Source organism: Chlorocebus sabaeus, chromosome 24, assembly GCF_047675955.1.
Source record: "Chlorocebus sabaeus isolate Y175 chromosome 24, mChlSab1.0.hap1, whole genome shotgun sequence".
NCBI classification, from domain to species: Eukaryota; Metazoa; Chordata; class Mammalia; order Primates; family Cercopithecidae; genus Chlorocebus; species Chlorocebus sabaeus.
The window spans coordinates 64,216,558-64,241,808 of NC_132927.1; the positions used below are offsets into that span (position 1 = coordinate 64,216,558).

At 35.6% G+C, this 25,251-nt stretch overlaps 1 protein-coding gene across 4 annotated transcripts in view; it reads right to left on the reverse strand.

Annotated features, from left to right (window-relative positions):
- Nucleotides 1-408: 408 nt before the first annotated feature.
- The window catches only part of GALC (galactosylceramidase), a 57,270-nt gene continuing 32,427 nt past the window's right edge, over nt 409-25,251 (reverse strand). For all 4 annotated transcript variants that reach the window (XM_007987503.3, XM_073011236.1, XM_007987504.3 and 1 more), the window contains exons 11-17: nt 18,060-18,149; nt 17,232-17,318; nt 15,091-15,241; nt 12,881-13,061; nt 8,749-8,912; nt 7,262-7,338; nt 409-2,265 (exon numbers count right to left, since the gene is read on the reverse strand). In XM_007987503.3, coding sequence (XP_007985694.1) covers nt 2,119-2,265; nt 7,262-7,338; nt 8,749-8,912; nt 12,881-13,061; nt 15,091-15,241; nt 17,232-17,318; nt 18,060-18,149 — 897 coding nt within the window. In that variant the 3' untranslated portion in view covers nt 409-2,118. The remainder of the gene's footprint in view (nt 2,266-7,261; nt 7,339-8,748; nt 8,913-12,880; nt 13,062-15,090; nt 15,242-17,231; nt 17,319-18,059; nt 18,150-25,251) is intronic.

The window sequence follows — 25,251 nt, forward strand, 5'->3', positions numbered from 1 at the left end:
TTAAAAAAATGTATCTGGAAGATGTAAAGAGCTCTTATAACTCAATAGAAAAGACAACAGAATTTTTTTAGATGAGCAAAAGATTTGAATAGATATTACATAAAACGAAGTATATAAATGTCTATTAAGTCCATGACGTCTGCTCAACAGCTTTAGTCATCAGAGAAATGTACATACTATACACCCACAATTAAGGGTTAAAATTAAAAAGAACGACAACACAAGGCACTGACAAGAATGCAGACTAACTGGAACTTTTAAACATTGCTGATGGAAGTGTAAAACCATGCAATCATTTTGGAAAACAGTTTGGTAGTTTCTTATAAAGTTAAACACACAATTAACATAAGACCCAGAAATTTCACTCCTCTGTATTCATCTTAAATAGAAATATATTTGACACAAAGATTGTAAATGTGGACAGTTTTAATTGTAATAGCAGAAACTGGTGGGGAGGAAACAAATTGTGGTATATTCATACAATGTGTGAAAACTCTTCAGAAATAAGAAGGAATAAACCACTGAATCACACAACATGAGGACAAATCTCAAATCATTATGCTGACAGAAAGAAACCATTGATAAGAATACATAGTACATGAGGCCACTTTCATGATGTTCTGGAACAAAGAAAACTAACCTATAGTGATAGAATTCGTATCAATGACTGCCAACAATTGGGAGTGAAAGGAACTGACTGAGCAGGTATACAAGAGAACTTTCTAGGGTGATGGAAATATTCTGAAACTTGACTGGAGTGTTGGTTACATGGGTATATCCATTTATCAAAACTCACTGAATTATATACTTAAAGTGGGAACATTTTATTGTAAATAAATTATGACTCTACAATGTTAGTTTTAAAAACATTAGATATATCAGCTGGAAATCACTTGGTTTTAACTGAAAAATGTTCTCTGTAACCTTATTTATTCTAGTACTTAGCTTCCTGTCTTCAAAAGCAACGTAAAACTTCACTGTAGCTAAGCCTATGTTAGACTCTTACAAATTCCTAAAGAGTAGAATTAGTTCAATGAGTAATTCTTACAAATAATTCTAGATTTACTTTACCCACATGAATAACGGATTTGCTACTTAGAGCCACATTAATGCTTAGTATAAATCATACTACATGATAAACATGCTCACATATATTTAAATATAAACATATTTGGACTTTAAAAAGTAAGTACATCTTAGGAGATGATCCAATTCTGGGAGTTAGCAAATGGCTAGGTGCTCCCCTCCTTCCACACATAAGGAGAGAAATCATTCATCAGCTGTGTGAGTCTGTTACCAGTGCCACATGTGAGGACAGACCACAGCACAGTGAGATGAGGCAGAGGAAATGCCTACAACAGCATTGGCTAGATCAGGTTTTCTTCCTTCTTCCAGCCACCTGGAAAAATGTTCACAGAGAGTTATAGTGGTTAGAAGACCAAAACTTGGAATCAAAAGAATTAAATAATGCAAATAACCCAATTAATCTGATAATATCTATTACTGCAGAAATAGCGTTAGAGGTAGTTTATTAAAGAGGCATTTTTTCAATCATTCCACTCATGATATCCTGCATTTCAAAAGTATTATCTTAAAAAGGAAAATTAAAAAATACTTTTTAGAGCATAAAACATAACAGGTTGAAGTGGTTTTCAAAAAGCTACTTCCAGTGTTCTTCAGCTTTCTATTATGGCAGCATCATCTTGTGCTGAAGACACTGGCTCATTTGGACACACGGTCAGCATGCATAAATACATCTCCATGATGATCAAGTTACTGCCATGTGCAGGACCGCTTGCAAGTAAGATGAAGAGAGCTACCTTAGTGTTAGCAGCAAGGCTTCGAGGTCTGTACTACTCAAACCACTCCTAAGGGCAGGGCCAATGCACAGTTTGAACACACCAGGTAATGTTAAAGATTCACCAGTTTTCCCCTTGAAATTAATTCTAACAAAATCTTCCAGGATAAATTAAAAATAAATTTCTCTCCCCATTTACTCTTCATTATTTTTAGCCTCGAAAGGCTCATATACTGTTCCAATGAAACAAGAATTGGCTCTGAACCAAAACCAAAAAGAAGGGAAGAAAATCCAGAGTATTCTATGATGCCCTGTAAGTATTAGCGTGTGGCTTCCACATGAAAGTTGTCAAACTGTGCAAATTCAAAGGAGTGAGTTCCAATTGCAGCCCAGCCATTCTTCGGAAAATTCACAGGGATGTCTGTCCACAGAGACTTGTCATTCAGCATGCCAGAGGCAAAACGACCCTGGAGTAGAAAGAAACACATTCCTTGAAACCATATGAAAATGGTCCTCTGAAGTCTGTTTCTTGATCATGTATGGCCCACTACTTAGTGGAGCAAATGTACTTCTCACTCAAGACTTAACCACAGCAAAACACAAATCCACAAGTTTGAGCAAAAGTTTAAAATAAAGAAGAAAACTCCGGCAAGAAATTGTTACCTACCTACTTAAATTGTTCCCAACGTACAAGGAATACCTCACTATTTCCTGTGCTCCACGAAAATGTAAAACCAACAAAAATGCAAAACTTTTCATGCATTATTATAAAGTTTTAGACAAAAGCTCATTAAAATAAAAAAAACATTATTTATAAGTAGTCACATGTACAAGTGTTGTGGCTAACAGCCACCAACTCTTCAGACATGACTGTGCTGGAGCCAAAACATCTGCTTCTACCTCATTGCTTCTCTAAGGTTTTCATTAAGCAGCCTCTGCCCAGCCACAAGAAAAATAATTAACCTTAGCTTCTGTGTTGTGTTGCCATGAACAGAATATCACTTCAAAGCCATATGAAGCTCCTACCCTTAAGTTGAAAAAACAGTAACCATCAGTTAAAGTGAAGATGGAGTAGGGTGCAGTGGGTGGAAGAAGGGAGGCATCTATAAGGTGTTACTTACTGGTTACTGACAGTGAAAGAAAAAATTACATCTTCCTCAGAAGCTTGCCATTCTACTTAGCTCAGTGCCTGGCACATGGTAAACAATAAATCTCAGCTCTTATTATCTTTATGATAGTACATTTATGAGCATATATTCACAGCATACTAACTACAGCCAATCATTTAAAACTAGCTACTCTCAAAAGGTAAAGAGCTCAAAATTCAAAGCATTGGGCCAAGAACCAGAATAAATCTGCTTTTAAGTCTTGGAAGGATAACGTAATGGACCTTAATGTAGTTCTTTTTATTTTATGCATGGAAACACTGAGGCTTAATAGATTAAAACTCAAAATCACAGATTTTTGCTCCAAGTCACTTAGCTCCAAATTCAGAGCCACATTCCTGTTACTACAGACTTGCACAGCTATCTTCAGCTCTAGAAGTGCTTACTGAACATCTTCTGCTGCCATCAAACACTCAGTATTAACATTGAGCCAAGGGACTCATATCACAAATCCCATTAAGCACAAAACCTGTCTAAGAGGACCTCATCTCTCCTGCCTCCCCAGGCTTCAGCCACCCCAGCCTCCAGGCTGCTCTTCACACAATGTCAGCTACACCTGCCTTTTGAACCAGCCATGTGGTCTGCTCAAATTGTTCTTCCCATCATTCAGGTCTGTACTCAAGTACCACCCACTCAGTGAGGTCTTTCCTCACCTCCCTGGTTAGAGAATCAGGGTAACAGAGCTACTTTATCTTATGACTCTATTTTTTCTTCATAATCATAAACTTATTTACAAGCTTACTATCTCAGGATAGGGCTCAGCAAACTATGACCTACATGCCAATGACCTTTTTTTTTTCATAAACAAAACCTTATTGAAACACAACCACATCCATTCATCTACATATTGTCTACAGCTTTTTTCTCACAACAGCAGCAGAAGTGGGTGGTGCCAGCAGAGACCACATGGTCCACAAAGTCTAAAATATTTACTCTCTGGCCCTTTACAGAAAAAGTTGCCAACTCCTGTCCTAGAAGAATATATGCTCTAAGAGAGCAGGAATCTTGTCTATTTCATTCACTGCTGTATCCCTAGGACTTAGTAGAGTGCATATAGTAGGGGCTTAATAAAAATGTGTTGAATGTAAGAATGTAACACATTTAACCCTCAAGACAACCTCACAGAAGTTATCTGCATTTTACAGATAAGGAAACGGATACTCAAAGAGGTGGAATAACTTGCTAGAAGTCTCAGTATGTGTTAGTGAGGAAATATGAATGCTGTTCTTCTGGTTCCAAACACTCCTACTCGTAAGAATATTAACTTGACTCATTAAGTGCTTACCACATTTCAGGTACTATATATATTTTTTTTTTTTCTCATTGAATCTTCATAAGAAAAGTGTTCTTCATGATACAATGGATGGGAAAATTGAAGCTGCGCAATATAAAATACTTGCAAGTAGAATACAGTACACTTCAAAGTCCATTGTGCTACCCACTATGCAACAGAGCTGGGACACGTCACCTGACAAGTGCTGAGAAGAATTCAACAGGTGGCTGACAGTCAGTGACAAAATCCTCACATTAGCTGAAATTTGGAATATGGGCAACATAGAAGATGATGTTTTGTTTTTTTCATGTATGCAAAGAAGATTTATATGTCAAATACTGTTTAATACACTGGGAATTTAAGACAAACAAGAAGACAAGGTCCCTGCTCTTATGGAGCTTATATTCTAGTAGGAGGAGATGGACAGACATGCACACACACACGATAAGCAGCATGTAAAAATTAAGCCAGGTCAAAGTGACAATGGGTGCCTGACAGACTACTTTACTGCCGATAGTTGGAGAAGACCCTCAGAGTATGTGGCAAAAGTTGAGATTCAAGAGGAAGCAGAATGCCCATAGTTGAAGAAACACAAAATAATAGGAGTAGGGGAGTGAGGTGGGTGAAAGCCAGCAAAGTCCTATCCATCCTAGTAGCAAGACAAGAGCCAATTTCTAAAAGTAGTGAATCACATTATATTAAAGACACACCAGAAAAAACAGCCAGAATAGTGAGGAGTGGCTGTATCAGAAGTACAGAACACAGAATGGGGGTCAAAAAGAAGGAACAGGATGTGAGGCAGGAGACAGCTGTTTTCAATAAGTCCTGTTGACATTTTAACCAGGTATGCAAAGTACCTGAAGAAAATTAAGAAAATCTTTTAAATTTCATTCACGATTTCAAAAAAACTCATAAAGTTACTAAAACAAACTTAATCAAAGGTGTGCAAAAATAAAACTGAAGGACCTAGTGGCAAATCTTAATAAATGGTGAAATACAGCATGCTTTTGTTCCTATGTTCTCTCATGGGGAAACACATTATTATTTTAAAAAATGTAATTTTTTCCCAAATTGATGTATAAATTTAATGTAATACCAGCACCATTTTTCAAGTAATTGAAAGTTTGTTTTTTAAAAGTCAAATCGAATAACATATACATAGTGGAATAGCAAAGATAATTTTGAAAAAGAAACAATGAGGAAGTTGCCCCACGAGATATCCATTCATGCATTTACCAAGTATTATTTGGACTCTTGCTCTGCCTGGCTGTCCAGCACTTTTCTAGGTGCTACAGAGCCAGCAGTGAGGAATATGGAGAAAGGCCTGTCACTAAAGGAGTTATGTGCTAGTGAAGGGAGTAGGAAAACACATTAACAATCAACAGAATATGTGTGACGTCAGCTTGGGATAAAACCTTTAGAGAAAAAAAAAGCAAGAGAAAGGAGTTAGAGAGTGAGATGGGGCTATGTTTTCTATCAAGTGGTCAGGTAAGAAAACTCTGAAGGAAGCAAGGGAGTAACTGTATCATCAAAGCCTTTAGAATGTTAACACCAATTAAAAGTGTGATTTCGGATAATAATAGACAAACAATACGGAGAACAGAAAAAAGCTCAGAAACAAGTATATGCATATGTGCTGATTTGTTACATCAAAAAGGTAGCCTTTAAATTATGGGCAAAAGGATAGTCTATTGTAATAAATGATGGCTATCCATTTTTTAAAAAATTATATTCAATACTTCCCCTTAAAATTCACAAATAAATTTCTGATGTATTAAAAACTCACACATAAAAATAAATCCTAAACTTTTTTTAGTTTGGGGTAAAAATGTTCCTAACCTTGAGAAACAAGAAGGCCTTATTTAAAACATGAAACATAAAGGCAATGAATAAAAAGTGAAACATTTGACAGTATCAAAATATAAAACTTATAGTCATCAAAAATACCATAAGCAAAATTAAAATACACAAGATGGGAGAGCATAGTTGTGACATATGTAACAGACAATGGGTTACTATCCAGAATACATATTAAATTCACACAAATTTGCCAGAAAAAGACAACACGATAGAAAAATGAAGAAAGAAGTGAACAGGCAACTTCAGAGAAGCGAAAATACAAATAGCCAATAAACATTACATGTGCAAGCTCCCTAATTATCAAGGAAATACAAATCATATCTATGAGTTTGGAAAAAATCTTCGAATTCAATAATAGTGAATATTATTATAATTGCTATAAAATGGCTACAATTTGGCTAGTGTAGTATAGTTAAATAATCTATGCTACATCCAAACAAATCTTCAATATACATTATTATTAATGCTAAAAAAATTAGTGCTGTCATTTTGGTGGTTGAGAGGAGAGAACAAATTCCAAAGTTATTGGAATCTGATTTTTAATTTCTATTGCACCCTAAACAAAACTGTGAGGGAGCTATCTTGGGAGAGACCAGCACATTATACACAAAAAATTTCTCTGCACAGCATCCCTTGGAAGCACTGTCGAGCAGTAACTCATGATCACCCAGTGATTCTGAGGAATATTTTTATATTTCTATTATATTAAAATTAATCTGGTATTTTCTCTGACAAAAAACATTCATGGAAACCAATTTCTAAAAAACTATGCTTATAACTGAAAAGCAAATTATTCTTAACCATCAAACATAAATGTATATGACTTTGCTTACATCTATAAGCTCCATGTACAGTCTGGGTTCAAGCAAACTTGAAAAAATAGTTCAATTATTGACTTTATCAATTATGCCTCAGTTTAAAAAACAAAATCAAATTTTTTACAAAATAGAGACCTGATAAAGTCAACTGCTGATGGTTCTCACGTAGGTTAGCCTCACACACATAACCACCCTAGGGATGAGTGGCTTCCCAGCACCAAGGCAGATTCCTTGTCTCTCTTCATTATATGTCACACTTTCCCCCTCCTATTTTATAACAGAAAATTCTAGAAAGGCACAACAAAAGAGTATTTTACCTCCAGATCCTCCAATCAGCAATACTTACCTTAATAGTTAATGTGAGTGTATACCATTTTTTTGCTGTAACTTCAACATGTCCTAAAGCATATATAATCCATCCAGCTGTAACACAAAAAGATTATCCTAATAGATATAATTTTGAGATCTCAATCACAGAGTCATTTAATTCAGTGGGGTTCTCAAGTGTCATCTGTATGTAGTAAAGTCAGCCTCAATAGAGAGCTGTCCCTTCATTCCCGAATCTACAACTGAGTTAAGCCAAAACATTTTTCATTTAGCCATGCATTTAATAGCATATACTGAGATCCTACTCTAAGCTGTATACTATATGTGAGCTCACAACAGAACCAGTGAAATAAACTTAAAAGCCAGTGACAGTATGAGCATCTATAGTTCAAGTACACATTTATACATGACTGGATTGAATATGGAAGACAAGAGAGAGAGAATATAAAATTTCCAACCAGTCAAATTGGTTACATGGTAATAGTATTCACTCAGAGGGAGAAAATAATAAGTTAATTTCTGGAATTACTGTTATTTGAATGCCTATGAGAACCCCAGGATAAAATTTCAAGTAGGCAGTTTAAAACAGACAGTGGGGACTGCAGACACAGATTTAAACTCCTAGTTCCAGTTTTGCCACTAACTAGCTTTGAGTCATTAGGCAAGTCAATTAACCTCGCTGGTTCTCTGTTTTTGATTTCAGTATCACTGAGGTAACTTCACATTGGTAATGTTACAAATATGTAACTCTTGTTCTAATATCCTTACTACCTACTTCCTCTTTAATTTTTATTTTATTTATGGAGTCAAAGCAAAGAGCAGCAAACTATAAAAAAGATATTTTTAAATTAAGGTAAGAGGAAAGTCAAGAGACTGAGAATCAAGAAAAGTCACCCCTAGTAAGGTCTAGTTTCAAAGGAGTGGTGTGTACCAAAACCAATCTGAAGTGGACACAGTTCAATCTGAACATATTTGAAGCACTTATTCTGGATAAAATATCATCCTACCTAACACAACGGCTGTAAAGATGACTGAGAAAAATCAAGCTATTTTCAAGTATTAACTAAATTCAAAAATGAGATTTTTCCATTTTAAGCAGATCAGTCCCTCTCCCTATATTTCTATAAGTACAGCAGCAACATTCTTATACTCCTGCTTTTATTTATGGTGCCTCCTGAGCATTCTCCCCCTACCACCACTACCTCAGATGGTTTTGATACTATCTATGCAAATCCTATCCTCACAGCCCAGTTCAACTTCACAATACCCTAAAAAGCTTTGTACAATTATTTTCCCTTCCACAGAGTTGCCCCCATCTCTAGGAATTAAATAACTTTCTATAATTGTAAACTATTTGGTATTTGCTTACATCTCTTCCCAATTAGCTGTCCAAACACCTTGGGATGAACTTTTTTATCACTCCCACAAATAACAAGTAGGTGCTCAAAGTAACATAGCCTATAAGTCATATGGTATTAAAAAAAGAAAAAAAAAAAAGTCACTTACCTAAATCCCCTGTAACCCTGTAAGATCCATTTGCAAAAATCCAGAAGAAAATTCCTCTGGCACTTCTAATCAAAATACCACCTTTATTTACTCTTCCTGCAATGAACACACCTCCTGTGTCAGGGGTCTCTATGTAAACATCACATTTTATAGTCAGATTCGTCCTGCAAAATAAAACGGCTGACTAATACTCTTAAAATATGCCCTTTGTAACATAGTACAGATATGTCATTTCACAGCACATGTCTCCAAACTTCTAATTGAGGTGAGAATGTGATTTGCTAAGTCTGAGCCTGTAGCAGAGATGGGCTTCAAGAATCTTTGTTGACAACAGTTTTAAATGTTACATGACTTAAGTCATTTCATTCCCTATTTAAATGATTATTGGACAATAATAGTTATGATTTTTAAGTTTCCTGAGAAAATATTTTTTTCTACAATAAAACAACTTCTCATCTTAAGAATACAATATTTTAAAAAGCCACTATTGTGTATGAACACATAAAAAGTAAAAAGTTCCACACAGTTCTGAGGGAAAATGTTTATTCAAATTTCCAGCAACAAAGAGAGGTAATTAAGGTAATACTAGGAGCCTCTGGGAGAACATAAGCTATTCCAGGGCCAATTTTTACATTTAAATCTAACAAAACTTTAAAACTCCAGAAGAAAAGATCTAAAATTATTTCTCTGCAAAGACCACAGAGTTGACTCTCTAGGAGGGCTCCTCACACCTGAACAGCACGGAAATCACCAGGAGGGCTTCTTAAACTCAGTTCACTAGTCCTACCCCACAGCGTGAGTCAGTAAATCTGGGGCAGCCCCTTGAATTTGCATATCTAACAAATTCCCAGGTGATGCTGATGCTGCTTATCCAGGAATGCCACTTTGAGGACCATTTTCCCCTATGAAGTATCTGTCTATAAAGAAGCAATAAAATCCTGGTTCTAGGCTCACTGATCCACAGCAGTCTATAAAAGATGGGAAAAAGATTCAGCTGTCCAGGGACTGAGCTTTTACAGTAAGCTCTCCTCCAGGTTTCCTCTTACAAATGCTACCAGGTACAACACTTTCCTTCTGGGATGCTACAACCACCCCAAACCAACATGAGCTCTGAAAATATTTTACTTCCTACTCAGTATCTAACTGCAAGTAGGAAGAAAAAAGAAAGCCTGCACACATATCTCACATAAAACTGGAAACACCAATAAATCTATTCCAGAAATGGGTTGGGGGGAATGAGATCTAGAATTATATGGCTTTTACATTTGTGTCTTATCAGTGAATTTTGCACAGTGAAATTTTACTATGTAAAGGGAAATATTACAAAAGTACCTATATCAGGTACACACGGAGGACAATCCACACTTAATTAAGCAGAGCTGAGCTACTTTACAGGAAGATCAAATGCTCAGTAACTCAAGCCCAGTCTCTCTTGTATGTCCTCTGACATCAGAGGGAGTTTTCTCTCCATAGATTATCACCAGCATGAAACCACTAGCAATCAACACTGGTTCTTCTATCCCTTACCTGCTTTCTGGTTCATCATAAGTTTGAAAGTGCTACAAATACCATCAGCACCATACAATTATTCCATTTAGAGTTGGAATGAGAGAAGATCAAACTTTTTCCTTTTTTATATACCACATTCCAGAAAAAGTGATTCTTGCATTAGAACTTGCCAGGCAATTTCATAGATAATGAATGAAATAGAATAAAAGTGTGGTTTATTCTTCCACAGCCACAATCTCTCAGTACTGAAAGAACAAAAACTAGCCAATATATAAGGCAAATTTGATCAAAGAGAGAGTTCAGCTGTGTGCAGGTAAAGGTAATTTTGTGATTGTCTTTAAAGAATTCCAACCAATGCTCACTATCAAGATAGAAGTAGCCAGTTACACTACAATATACCCAGTATAATCAAATTACTGTGCTGGTAAATAACTAAATCTAGGTATAAGAGAGGAAGTTCTACTCAAAACACAACTCTAAAAACTGTGAGTAATGTGCACACATTGAGGGCAGATTTACTAAAATAGCACTACAGATAAACTAGACAAATTTCCCATTTCCTACCTTTAGTAAGAAGACGATTAAAATGAGGCTGTGAGATAGACTCCAAAGAGAATGGGCTAGTGAGTCATACAGACCCGGCTTCTAGCCCTGGTTCTGCCACTTACCAGTGAAATCTTGGGTAAATCTTACTCCAAAGATGCGGTTTCTCAGTCTGCAAGGTGGGGACGATGATATCTCCACCATAAAGTGGTTGTGTGGGAAATCCATCAAAGTGCCTACTATTATCCAATTTTTATTCCCTCCTTTTCCCACAATAAATGGGCACAGCAGCCAGACAACAGAAATGAACAAGGGATTTGTGTGGATCTCTGAGTAGATCTGGCTGCCTCAAATAGAGGGTGAAATACTGGAAAATAACCCATAATAGATGAGACCAAATTACAAAGCGTCTTGGAAATCAGGCCTAGAAGTGGAAAACACAGGTAGCAGGGGAGAGTCACTGCATCTTCCTGAGCAGGGGAATAACATGATGAAAACAGGGATTCAGAAAGATGAGGGCAGTCCTTTCTTGACATGCATAATTGCAACTTCCTGGTTCCTTTCCTTTCAGAATGTGTCACTCTCTTCCTCTTCTACACGCTTCTCCATCCCTCATCCCTACCTCCTTATCCACTGCAATAGATCCTAGTAAAAATTGAGTATTGCTACTTAAATTGTGTAAAATCTTCAAATATATGAAGATATGGGGGAGTAAATCTTTGAACGGTGCTGTATCTCATTTCTATACTACAATTAAGGGGCTTCTCAATCTTTCTGGAGTCTCAGCCAGAAATAAGATTGAGTTTGAGTTTAGAAAGAGCCCTCTATAGTATTCAAGTGCATAGGGTATAGGGGACATCACAGAAAAAAAAAGTTTCCTATATGGTGACTTCAAAACTGGAGATCAAAACAATGGGACCCATGCCTTGGATACTTAAACCCAGCCACTGGACTTACAATAAGACCATCGTCACAAATGAGGATGCCACGAATTCCACTGCCATAATCGGAAAATCTAGGTAAAGTTTCCTGCTCAGAGACAATGGCACAAGCAGAAATTCTGCTGTGTAAAAACACAAGCCATAGATGTCATCCTACATTAGGAAAGAATTCTTCACTGCACCTCAATAACTCTTCCTGGTGTTATAAGGGTTCCAGGGGCTCTGGATAACTGAAAGTTTCTTGAGACTTATGTCAGAGCTTGGGACTAGAATCAGGATTTCTAACGGGGAGTCAGGCACTTCAGGAGGGATAAACACTTCCTGCACACTCCACAGACAGGCAATTCAAGGCCCTTTTCAGAATTCTTTTCTCTTCCCTCTCAAGTTTCCAAGCTTTGGATATGGCTTTTTGGTGGCCTGGTATTCTTAGTACTAGCTCTAAACCTGGAATGTTTGTTTGTTTTTTTCCCACAGTGGAATCATACTAGTTATAGGAAAAAATGAAAAAGAAACACATAAGACAGGTATAATAAGTCAGCACATAGAAATTCTGTAACTAAACTAAAGAGGAAGGGAAAGTTTTAGTTTGGCATTATATTTTACGTGAATAATATAACTTGTCTCTTTACCAGATGACTAAATAAAAAGTTAAATTCACTAGGCAACTAAAGCTGATTTGCTTTTTACTATTGCCATCTACTGTCACCTGGTAAATAGATTTTTTAATAAGGCTAAGACGGTGTAATTCTATGATTGGTCCACCAGATGGCAACACCAGATCAACAAATCAACTCTCCAGCAAAACAAAAACTTAAAAACACCTCACAAATCCGTCTATTTATAAATAAATATTAAATTATAATTGGGTCCAAAAGTCCTCAGTTTTTATACTGAAATAAAATTGTTCCTGTAATAATCACTATTAAATAGGGCAAAGATGAGGGAAGGACACTGAGGCAGCAAAACAATGTGCAGCTTTGTGGTCATCACCATAATATTCAACAACCCTTAATATTACATACTACACATCTATTAGGTTCTTGAACAAGGAGGACTATTGAAAGCTCTTCACTTCAAAATGTACCTGACAATATTACAAGGGTATTTCAGCGAGATCGCATTGAGAACATCAATCTTACCAGTTGTAGTCTCCTATAATACTGATTGTGTTGGATGCATCGGCAGCCCACGTAATGGGTCTCTGGTTGAGAACTTGGCGTAGCGTGAAGTGATGCTCACCAGGGTCTTCCATATTTGTAAAATATTCAAATACACCAGTTTGATCAGCAAAGTTTGGAGCTTCACTAAAAAATGGGTAATCTGTTCAGAATATAAGAAATTCTCTGTTTAGTATCAAATCCTTCAGGAGTTCTCCTTGCTGATATTTTACAGTATATCTGAAACACTTCTGAAAGTTTTTAATAAATAAATAAAATCTAAACCAAAGTTTAGGGCCTATGTCTAATAAAGATATATTAATTTTTGTATCATCATTACTAAATATCAAGATGATGAATTTGACATACAGATGCTGCATAATACTTAATCCAGGTATCTGGTATAGAGGAAAGGTCATGAGTTTTGAAGTAAGTATGACCTATAGGTTCAAATTCGAGCTCAGTATCTTGCCCTGAACAAGTTATTTAACTGCCCTGCATCTAAAGTTTCTTCATTTCTAGGTTTGCAGGAGGACAAGAGAATTAAAGAAAAGAAAACGTGTACATAAGCCAGCATCTGGCAAGGGCTCAATAAAGGATAGCTTTATTATTTCTAATATCTGTCAAGCAAGGTTCCAAATCATGGGTCACAATCACCTGCCAAAAGAGCATAAGAAAAGCTTACTATATGAAGCATAAAATTTACAAATTTTCTTCTACTTCTAAACTGCAGCAAAGTTTGGGGCCTAAGTTATCAATCCCTTTTTAGTTTTACTAAATTAAATTTTAGTCTTAACAATAATGAATGCTGTAGAGGAGAAATTTTAGTTGTAATATCTTATAGCTCTTATACCTCATGCTTTTCGAAATGTTTTTGCATTCATTACCTCATTTGAGACATTTAGAACCCTAACAAGTATCTCCAGAGCCTAGTTTATAATATTTAACTTTAGTTTTAAATTTATATTGTAGCTCATAAAGTATTACATTTTATATCTGAAGGTTTAGAATTGCCTCTTGGTCTTCAGGGTCACAAAATATTGGTCTTGGTGCTGGCAGAAGTTCTTCAATCTCATTAACTAGGCCATATCCCACACAAATTCCTCACTTACTGAAGGCAAAAGTCACCTTTGCTAACAGACAACCAACCAAGCAACAGATTTTAAAGACCTATGTTTCACAGAATTAATGGGTTTATCTAAGAGGCCATTTCAGAGGGCTGGAGAAAAACAAACCACCAAGCTCCCCCTGAGGGTCACTGTTGTCTGTATTATAGTTGAGAGGACTCCACTACACAGTCCAAAAGGCCTGCTACTCCAGCCAACTAGATCATTTCCCGAGAAAGAAAGGTGAGACCCTCCAGCAGTGACTGGGAAAGGGTGATAGGAGTGTCCACCTTTGGTGGAAAAAGCAGCTCTGCAGCAAACAGGAGGTTCAAGTGATGCTCCAGCAATGCCAGTTCCCTCCCTATTACTCTCCTGCTACAGATTGTAGGAGCAGATTACAAAGCCACCTGACCCTGTCTGTGAGACCCATAACCTATAGAACACTACCAACTAGTCAACAAATTTTGTTACTTACTGACTAGGAATATAACTACAGTGACCATATCTTCTAACTTTTTTCCAAGTGGTTTTCCTAAATCACCTATAACCAAAAACTTTTCTAAGAACTTTAGGATAGATTTTCCTAGAAAATCAAGAGAGCTCAATAAAAATCTCGGAGGCATGGGATAGTATATGAGTTGGATCACCCAAGGACAACATAACTGCCCATAAGCACTCAGTTCACTAGCACTGCGGAAAGACACATATAAACGCGGAAAGACACATATAAATGTGGAAAGACACACATAAATGTGTCTTAACCTCCACACAGAAGGAAGGTGTCAGTAATGGCTAATGGGGCAGTAGCAAAGTTACAAAGTTTAAGTTTCACCAAAAACAAATTAGAATTATAACTTTCATTCTAACAATGAACTCTATATTTTTTTCTGAAACTGAAAAATATAGGGTCCTCAAATTTAGATTTGCCACAAAGTAGTATAAAAAATTAGCCCTCCTTTTACCACATATGAGATGTAGGAGCTAAATGAATGTGCTTTTGACAGCCACTCCATCATGCACCCAGTATGACAGGTAGAAATCAACACACTATAGAGACGAAGTTAAGTTTCAGTGAAAAATACTCACCAACATTGAAATCATCCTTATAGGTACTCGGGAAGCGCTGGGATTTTGGAGGAGGCAGGTAGCTGCCTTTGCGACCAGTGGTGAGAGTGGTGAGTGTGAACAGCTCATCTTCTTGCAGTTTCAGTGTGAAACTGCCATTGCTGTCGAGGAGCTGAAAAAGAAGACACTACTGTATTCAAGACTGGACAAAATAGCTTTTGTAAAAAATTAGCTTAAAGAAAAGTCCAAATCATTTCTGTTAGAACTTCCTAAACATTTGTGGAAAACTCACCAATACCAAGGCCCTTGGAATCTTTTTTTCCTAAGTATTTTAGAAAACTTCATAAAATTATGCTTTATAATTTTAAACAACCTTAATTCATGGAAGGAAGGACTAAATAATCTCAAAATCTATTTCTATTAGCCTACTCTTTTCCACTACACAGTAAGCTCCTTAAAGCTTGGATATATTCAATACATGCAACTAAGAGACCTGCTTTTTTCCCTCTCAGTAGTTTTACTAAGGTAGAAAACTCCATAAAATATCACTGTTGATCCAGTTGTTAATCACAGAAATCCTTTTACAATTAAGAGAGGAAAATCCTGCTCATTTTATGTTCAATATATATTTCAACTAGCAAGTTAGGCTTATGTCACACTTACAATCTTGGCAACTTAATCTCTTTAAACCACAATCTCCTCATCTACAAAATGAGGAAAAAATACATACCTCATAGAGCTGTTGTGATGATTAAACCAGATAATGCTTTTAAAGTGCTAAGCCCAGTGTGCGACCAATGGGAAACACTCCCAATATCAAAGCTGCTCTATGCTAAATGTAGACCTCTGAAGACACTGGAATCCTTTGCATAATCACTGAAGGCATTAAATCTATGCCCATTTTATGAAATTAGAACCTTTTTTTTCTACTTTGAATTAAAGGAGTTATTATCCTTGTTTTAATGGTAGGTTGATGATCAGATCTATGAAATACCTGATGTTATATTCAGGTTGAAGAATAACCCCAAATGACATTATTTTTCTTATGGGGAAAATCAATTCTATTATGCTATTCCTAGCAATTTTGTTACACAAAAAGTAGGAACCTTTTTTTCAGAACTTAATATATAATAAGGTATTTTATCACTATTAGTGACTAGTTGGTTATCAGAACATTAATAACAACCAGAAAAAGTGGTAGATTTGTGTCAATTAAGTGAAATAATGTGCTTGTTTGGGTCAATTCGTTCTTTGAACCTTTCCCCAGAAACCACCATGGATGAAGCACTGTGGGAAGCACTTGAGATATAAAGCTAAATAAGGCAAGGCTCAGTCTTCAAGGTGTCTGGTGGAGCAGGACAAGTGTTTAACTAGGTAAACACATGGCCCCAGGTGAACATGAGCTAAGACTGGTGAGGAAGCTTCAGAGCAAGAGACACTTGAATTGAGTCTCAAAAGATGATAAAGATGAGGAGAAGTCATTCTATGCAAAGAAAACAGTATGCACAAAGTCACAGAAGTAAATAAACAGGCATGCTACGCTTTGAAAAATGTAAGTTTAGTCTGTGAAGAGAGGCCAGTTTAGTAGGACACACCTCTAGGAAGAAGACCAGTCTTCTACCTCCTGGGAGGATAATGAGGGTCATGTGCTACACTAAGGAATGTGAACTGCTAAGAAAATAAATCACTGAGCTCGTCTGAGCACAGTGGTCACAAAAATCAGATCTGCATTTTTGACATTTCACTCTGTAGCAGTGATGGGTGACCTGGAAATTCAGACTGGAAAAACAAGAGGCAGTTTCTGAAATCCAGGAGAGAGAGAATGAAGAACTGAAACAAGAAGTAACAGAAGTAACAGTGGTAATGGAGAATAAGGAGTGAGTAAGAGAAATTTGTGGATACAATCATCTATACTTGACCACTGGTGGGATACAGAGGGTGAATGGGAAAGACAGAGAGTCTCAAAGGGGACTTAAATTTCCGACCTGGGCAGTCAGGTGATGGCGTCACCATCCACCAAGACAAACTAAATGTCTAAGAGCTGAACACATCTATAAACATACAAACATAAAAATAAAAATTATTAATTAATGAAATTTCTGTTCCCTTTTACTGTTTTACTGTTGTAATACCCAAAATATAACAATTTACTTTAAAATTACCCATAGAGAATCCAGCTGCTTAAAAAGAAATCTTTCGGATGTTTTTCCAAGTTTGGTATACCACACCTGTAGCTCTGGTATTTCACTCTGTAAAGAAAAGACAAAAAAGCATGGCTGAGTAATTTATCACGTCCTCTTTGAGGATTTCCAAACTCAGTACCAGCAAGAATGTACCAATGACAATATTATCTCTATTTATCAGGAGAACCACTTCAAATATTAAATAATATTTTTAAAAATAGGAAAACATTGTTCAAGCAAATACTTTATTCTCTAAACACTAAAGAATTTTGGCAAATGATTAAAAAATCACAGTGTCTTTGCTTCAAAAACATTCATTACTGTACCTGTTTAAAAAACCTTTAAATTATTTTAAATTTAAATTAAAACAACTTTCTGGTATTAAAAAACAATTCTTATGCCATTAGTAATCAGAAAGGGTACTGCAGTTTCTCAATTCAAACCTAACAATTCACAGAAATAGCAAGTATCTGGTACTTTTTAAAAATATTTTTGGCATAGTATACTGTCAATATCAATGCTTGAAAGTTCCCTAGACCATACAATGCTTCTGCCACCAAGAACCACTTTCTGGCAAGTGACTTTTGTACGTGTTCCTCAAAGTCACAGAGCATTTTACCTCCTACTGGCTTCTGTCCTGTTAGATTAAAGCAAGTGAGAAGACAGAAGACACCAGGGCCTCTGTCAATTCATATATAAACTGTTAATAGTTCATAATATGAGGCTTCACTTAAGAACTACTGGCCTGTGATAGAATATACAAATTCTTAAATCAAAACCAAAATAAAGTTAAACATATTTACTTACAAAAGATCCCTTAAGAACAAAGGTAGCAAATTGTTGTGACACATTGAAATAAGGAAGAAATGGCCGTATGCACTTAGAATGTTTATGACTCTGAAAAGAAAAAATCACATACATTATCCAAATGATGTATAAGCTACCTTAGGGGGAAAAAAGTTCAATAGTTAATGCCCAAGATTAACAGAAATTAATATATACTAGATAACAAATATGAGTTTATTTCACATTTTTAAAGACTTTCTTATGATATTATCTTTACTGAATGTGTATTGTATGTTCCTAGTCAAATGCAAAGGTCAGTGGCATTTCAACTGGATCAAATTTTGAATTCACAGCTAAACTGTAGAAACATATGGCATGCAGATTAATTTTTTGTTATAACTGTTTTCCAACTAAAATACATCAAATAAAAAGCAAGAGCAAGGCTGTTTTCACTGAAAAGATATCTCATCTACATATAACTTTCGTTCTCATGTAAGAAGTAAAATATATATATATATAATGGATGTGTATATATATAGTATATATAGATATCAAATACACACTAAGGTCAGCTAAATATATGTAACATAGTTCTCACACTGCCATCATTTTTCACTAAATAGTCACTACTATGGGCTGGGATCAAAAGAAGTATGAGATATAATCCCTACTTTAAGAGATTCCACAGTCACAGAATACTTACAGTACACAGTTTTATTTCAGGCTTTGCAGACAATTAAAAAATTACTTTCATAATCAGAGATTTCAATACCCATCTCTTAGTAATTGATAGTACAACTAGATGGACAATCAGCAAGGATATAAGAGATTTGAACAACACTACCAAACAAAGGGCCTTGACGTCTATAAATGACTACATCTAACAATAGCAGGATGCAAATTCTTTTCAAGTGCACATGGAACATTGACCAAACTACACCATACTCTGATCCATGAAGCAAGTCCTCATAAATACAGGAAGATTCAAGTCACACAAAGTACTTTTTTAACCACAATAGAATTAAATCAGAAATGAATAACTGAAAACCTTCTGGAAAAGTCAAAAATATTTACAAACTATCAAATTTCTAAATAATCAATAGATCAAAGGCAAAATAAAAAGAGAAATTAGAATTTTCAGCTTTATGAAAATGAAAACACATCATAAATTGTGATATGCCACTAAAGCAATACTTAGGAGGACATTTACAGTACTAAATACCTAGATTAGAAATCAAGAAAGGATTTGAGAGTTCAGCTTCTGTCTTGAGATACTAGAAAAATAGGAGCAAATTTTAAAAGATTATAAATTGGGTTCAGTGTATACTGCTCAGGTGATGGGTGCACCAAAATCTCACAAATCACCACTAAAGAACTTATGTAACCAAATACCACTTGTTCCCCAAAAAACTGTGGAAATAATTTTTTTTGAAAAAGTAAAAATAAACAAAAAAACAAAATAAGCAAGGAAAATAATAATGAGCGAAGAAGAATCAATTAAACAAAAACAAATTTAAAAACCACAAGAAAATAATAAAACCAAAAGCTGATCCTTTGAGAAGATCAATACAGTTGAAAAACTTCTAGCCAGACTAATAAAAGATCAGGTTGACAGAAAATATACATTTCAACAATAAGAAAGGTGACATCACTAGAGATTAGAGATTTACCTAAGGGGACAGGCAAGGCATGAAATAGCTTCAAACCTTTTCTTAAAGGAATTGATATTTGACACAGAGCATAGAGACGTTTAAGACTAATGTTGCTCTAAAATATAATGGAGGTTTTGGTGAAAAGAAAATAAGAGACCAGTAGCTTCACCATAGGCATAAGCTAAACCACAGCCCAGCCTAGCATCCTGTTGAGAACCAAAAAAAAAAAAAAGAAAAGAAAAGAAAAAAAGTGACAGTTAAAAAAAAAAAAAATCTCCTGTGGTCAGAAGAAAACTGAAATACTAACCTCAAACCACCCCTGAAAATGAGCTGGAATTTAATTGGATCAGTCTTTGCAACAACTTAAGCCGCCAGGGCATTGTTTAAAACAATACAGAAATCCACCAGCAGTTAGTGTAACTTACAGTGAGGTGTGATCAAGGAACCAGACAGATTCCTGGAAAAACCAATGTCATCCCAGGGTGACTGTGGATATGCCCAAAGCCACATTCTCCAGGGAGCAACATTTCAGGCTTTACAGTGTGTATGGGGGAAGAGGGAGGGAACAGACTTAACTAAAATACTCCAGCAAATCACTAAATAAATAAACAAACAACAACAAGCCTTAAGCGGGAGAGGATCAATGCCCAGAATTGCTAGCATATATTATACATGAGTTGCTACCATATATTATATATAAGGTCCAGTTTCCAACAACACACAAAAAAGTAAGACATTCAAAGAAATAGGCATTATTTCATTCTTTTCTATGGCTGAAGAGTATTTTATGGTATATATATATACCATGAAAAAATATATATATATATATATTTCCTTATCCACTCATCAGTTGATGGGCACTTAGGCTGATTCCATATCTTTCAATTGTGAACTGTGCTACAACAAACATATGTGTGCAGGCGACTTTTTGATACAATGACTTATTTTCTTTTGGGTAGATACCCAGTAGTGGGTTTGCAGGAATGAATGGTAGATCAATCTACTTTAGTTCTTTGATAAATCTCCACACTGTTTTCCCTACAGGTTGTACTAACTTACATTCTTACCAGCAGTGGATAAGCACTCTCTCTTCACCACATGCATGCCAACATCTATTGTTTTTTGATGTTTCTTAATGGCCATTCTGGCTGGCGTAAGGTGGTATCTCATTGTGGTTGTAATTTGCATTTCCCTGATGATTAGTGATGTTGAGCATTTTTTTCATCTGTTTTTTGGCTATTTGTATATCTTCTTTTGAGAAATGTCTATTCATGTCACCTGCCACATTTTAATGGGATTTGTGCTTTTCTTGCTGGTTTGAGTTCCTTATAGATTCTGGATGCTAGTCTTTTGTCAGATGCATAATTTGTAAATGTCTTCTCCCATTCTGTAGGTTGTCTGTTTACTACAATGATTCTTTGCTTTGCAGTAGCTTTTTAGTTTAATTAGGTCCCATTTATTTATTTTTGTTTTGCTGCATTTGCTTTTGCGGTCTTAGTCATAAATTATTTGCCTAGGTCAATGTACAGAATAATTTTTCCCAGATTTTCTTCTAGAATTTTCATGGTTTCCGGTCTTAGGTTGAAGCCTTTAATCCATCTTGAGTAAATTTCTGTATATGTTGAGGTGAGAGGTAGGGATGCAGTTTCATTATTCTACATGTTGCTATCCAATTTTCCCAGCACCATTTATTAAATGGGATGTCCTTTCCCCAAATTTATATTTTTGAATGCTTTGTCAAAGATCAGTTGGTTTTAAGTATTTGGCTTTATCTTTGGGTTCTCTATTCTGCTCTATTGATATATGACTGCTAGACCTGATAAACGAATTCAGGAAAGTTTCAGGTTACAAAATCAATGTACACAAACAATGTGCATAAATCAGCAGCACTGCTATATACCAATAATGACAAAGCTGAGAATCAAATCAATAATTCAATCTCTTTTAGAATAGCTACAAAAAATATATAAGAATATACTTAACCAAGAACCAATAGTTCTAAAAGGAGAACTATTATACAAAACACTACTGAAAGAAATAATAGATGATGCAAACAAATGGAAATACATCCCATGCTCATGGATTAGAAAAATCAATATTGTGAAAATGTTACTACAATGCCCAAAGCAATCTACATATTCAGTGTAATTCCTATCAAAATACCAACATCATCTTTCACAGAATTAGAAAAAACAATCCTAAAATTCATATGGAACCAAAAAAAGAATCCAAACAGCCAAAGCAATCCTAAACAAAAAGAACAATCTGGAGGCATCACATTATCTAACTTCAAATTATACTATAAGGCTATAGTAACCAAAACAGCATGTTATTGGTTTAAAAACATAAATTTATATATAAAGTAACAATGTCCTACTGAGTTTGCATCATGCAGTGTTGTGATATGTGTGCTAATAATAGAAAAAAAGGGGAAAGGGAACAGACCAACAAGGGAATTCAGCATAATCTACTGGAATTCGGTTAGTTTAAATCTGAAGTGAGTCCAGTAAGTTAAGATGTATATGGTAAGCCCTAGAATAATCACAAAAAAATAACTCACAAAAATATAGTGAATAATTAATATTGTTAACATGGCCGTACTACCCAAAGCAATCTATAGATTTAATGCAATCTGTATCAAAATGTCAAGGACATTCTTCACATAAATAGAAAACACAATCATAAAATTTATATAGGAACACAGAAGACCACAAACAGCCAATGCAACCCTGAGCAAAAAGAACAAAGCTGAAGGCATCATACTACCTGACTTCAAAATACACTAAAAGCCTATAGTAACTATTAATAAAACAGCATGGTTTTGGCATAAAAGCAGACACACAGACAAATGGAACATAATAGAAAGTCCAGAAATAAATTCATGCCCTATGACCAACTAATTTTCAACAAAGGTGCCAAGAATACACACTGGGAAAAAGGACAGTCTCTTCAATAAACAGTACTGGGAAAAATGGACAGCCACATGCAGAAGAATGAAACTGGACCCCTACCTCTCACAATACACACAAGTCAACTCAAAATTGATTACATACTTAAATATAAAACCCGAAACTATGAAACTAGAAAAAAACAAAGGGAAAATGCTTTATGACAATGAAGTGGGCAAGAATTTTTTTAAATAAGACCTCAAAAGCACAGACAAAGCAACAACAGACAAAGGGATTACATCAAACTGAAAAGCTTTTGCACATAGTTACCATGTGACCCAGCAATTCCACTCCTACATATATACTGAAGAGAACTGAAAACACGTCCACAGAAAAACGTGTACACATACGCTAATCCACAACATTAGTCATAACAGCCATGAAGGGGTTCAAGACACACTGCCCCCAAATATTTTAAAAGTGAAGTAATCTGAGAAAAATGCAGAAGCAGGAAGTTTACTCTCTGCCCTTCTCCTTTCTCCTCTGAAGCAGGTCGCAAAAGAAACAAAGTAAAACAGCCTACAAAATAGGAGGAAATATTTGCAAATTATACATGAGACAAGGGGTTAATATCTAGATTATATAAAGAACTTAAACAACAAGAACAACAACAAAACAGTCCCATTTGAAATTGGGCAAAAGACTGTTCAGACATTTCTCAGAAGACGACATATAAATGGTTAACGGGTACATGAAAAAATACTCAACATCACTAATCGTCAGGGAAATGCAAATCAAAACCACAATAGGATACCACTTCCCTCTACTTAGAATGGCTATCACCAAAAAGACAAAAATAAAATAAGTGTTGGTGAGGATGTGGAAAAAAAGAAATACTTACTTAATGTTGGTGGGGTTGTAAATTGGTACAGCCACTACGAAAGATTCCTAAAAAATTAAAAATAGGCGGGGCATGTGGTAGCTCACGCCCATAATCTCAGCACTTTGGGAGGCTGAGGTGGGCAGATCACTTGATGTCAGGACTTCGAGACCAGCCTGGCAAATGGTGAAACCCCGTCTCCACTAAAAATACAAAAATGAGCCAGGTATGGTGGCAGGCGCCTGTAATCCCAGTCACTCAGGAGGCTGAGGCAGAAGAATCGCTTGAACCCAGGAGGCAGAGGTTGCAGGGAGCTGAGATTGTACCACTGCACTCCAGCCTGGAAGTGCAGAGTGACATCTGCCTCAAAAAAAAAAAAAAAAAAAAAAAAAAAAAAAAAAAATTAAAAGAACTACCATAGGATCCAGTAATCCCACTACTGTGTATATATCCCCCAAAATAAAATAAGTATGTTGAAGAGGTATCTGCACTCCCATGTTTATTAAACCACTATTTATAATAGCCAAGATATGGAATCAACCTGAGTGTTCAACAATGAATGCATGAATAAAGAAAGTGTGATATATATACACAGTGGAGTATTATTAGTCATAGAATGAAATCCTGATATTTGCAACAACAGGGAGGAATATGGAGGATATCATGTTAAATGAAATAAGCCAGACACAATAAGACAAACACCTCATCACAATTATATGTGGAATTTAAAAAAAAGAAGAGTTGACATCACAGATGCAGAGAGTAGAACAGTGGTTACCAGACACTTGGGTAGGGCTGGGGAGGGAAGGACAGGAAGAGGTCGGTCAATGGCTACAAAGTACCTATTGCACAGGAGGTATAAGCTCTGGTGTTTTATTGCACACTAGGGTGAAGATGGTTAACAGTAAGGTTTTGTGTATTACAAAACAGCTAGAAGAGAGGCTTTTGAATGCTTTCATCACAAAGAAATGATAAATTCATGAGGTGATGGGCATATCCTGAGTTGATCATTATCCCACATGTATGTATCAAAACATCAAATTGTACCGTGTGTCAATAAAAAACAAAAATTTCCTGATTTCAAAGGTTACCAGATAGCTACAGTACTTAAGACAGTGTGGTGCTCACATTAGGATAGATATATAGGCCAACAGAATAAAATTGAGGTTCCAGAAATAAACCCTCAAATTTATTGCCAATTGATTTTCAACAAGGGTGCCACAACAATTCAATGAAAAAGGAACAGTCTTTTCAAAAAATAGTGCAGGGACAACTGGATATCAAAATGCAAAAGAATCAAGTTGGACACACATATAACCCCAGTTAAGAAAGAAAATGGACCAAAAATCTAAATTTAAGAATTAAAACTCTAAAACTCTTAAAGGAATACATAAACATAAATCTTCAGAACCTTGAATTAGGCAATAATTTCTTAGATATGACACCAAAAGCACAAGAAACAAAAGAGAAAACAAAGTGGACTTCATCACAATTTAAAACTTTTTTTAATTCAAAGGGTACCATTAAGAAAATGAAAGACAACCCATATAAAGGGAGAAAATATCTGCAAATTATATTTCTGATTTCTGATAAGGAATTTTTATATAGAATAAAGAACACTTATGACTCAATAATAAAAACACAAATATTCCAATTTAAAAATAGGCAGAGTTTAAACAGATATTTCTCCAAAGAAGATATACTACTTGCCAATAAGCACATGAAAAGATCCCCACATCATTAGTCCCTAGGAAAATGCAAATCGAACTACAATAACAGCATTTCATATCCAC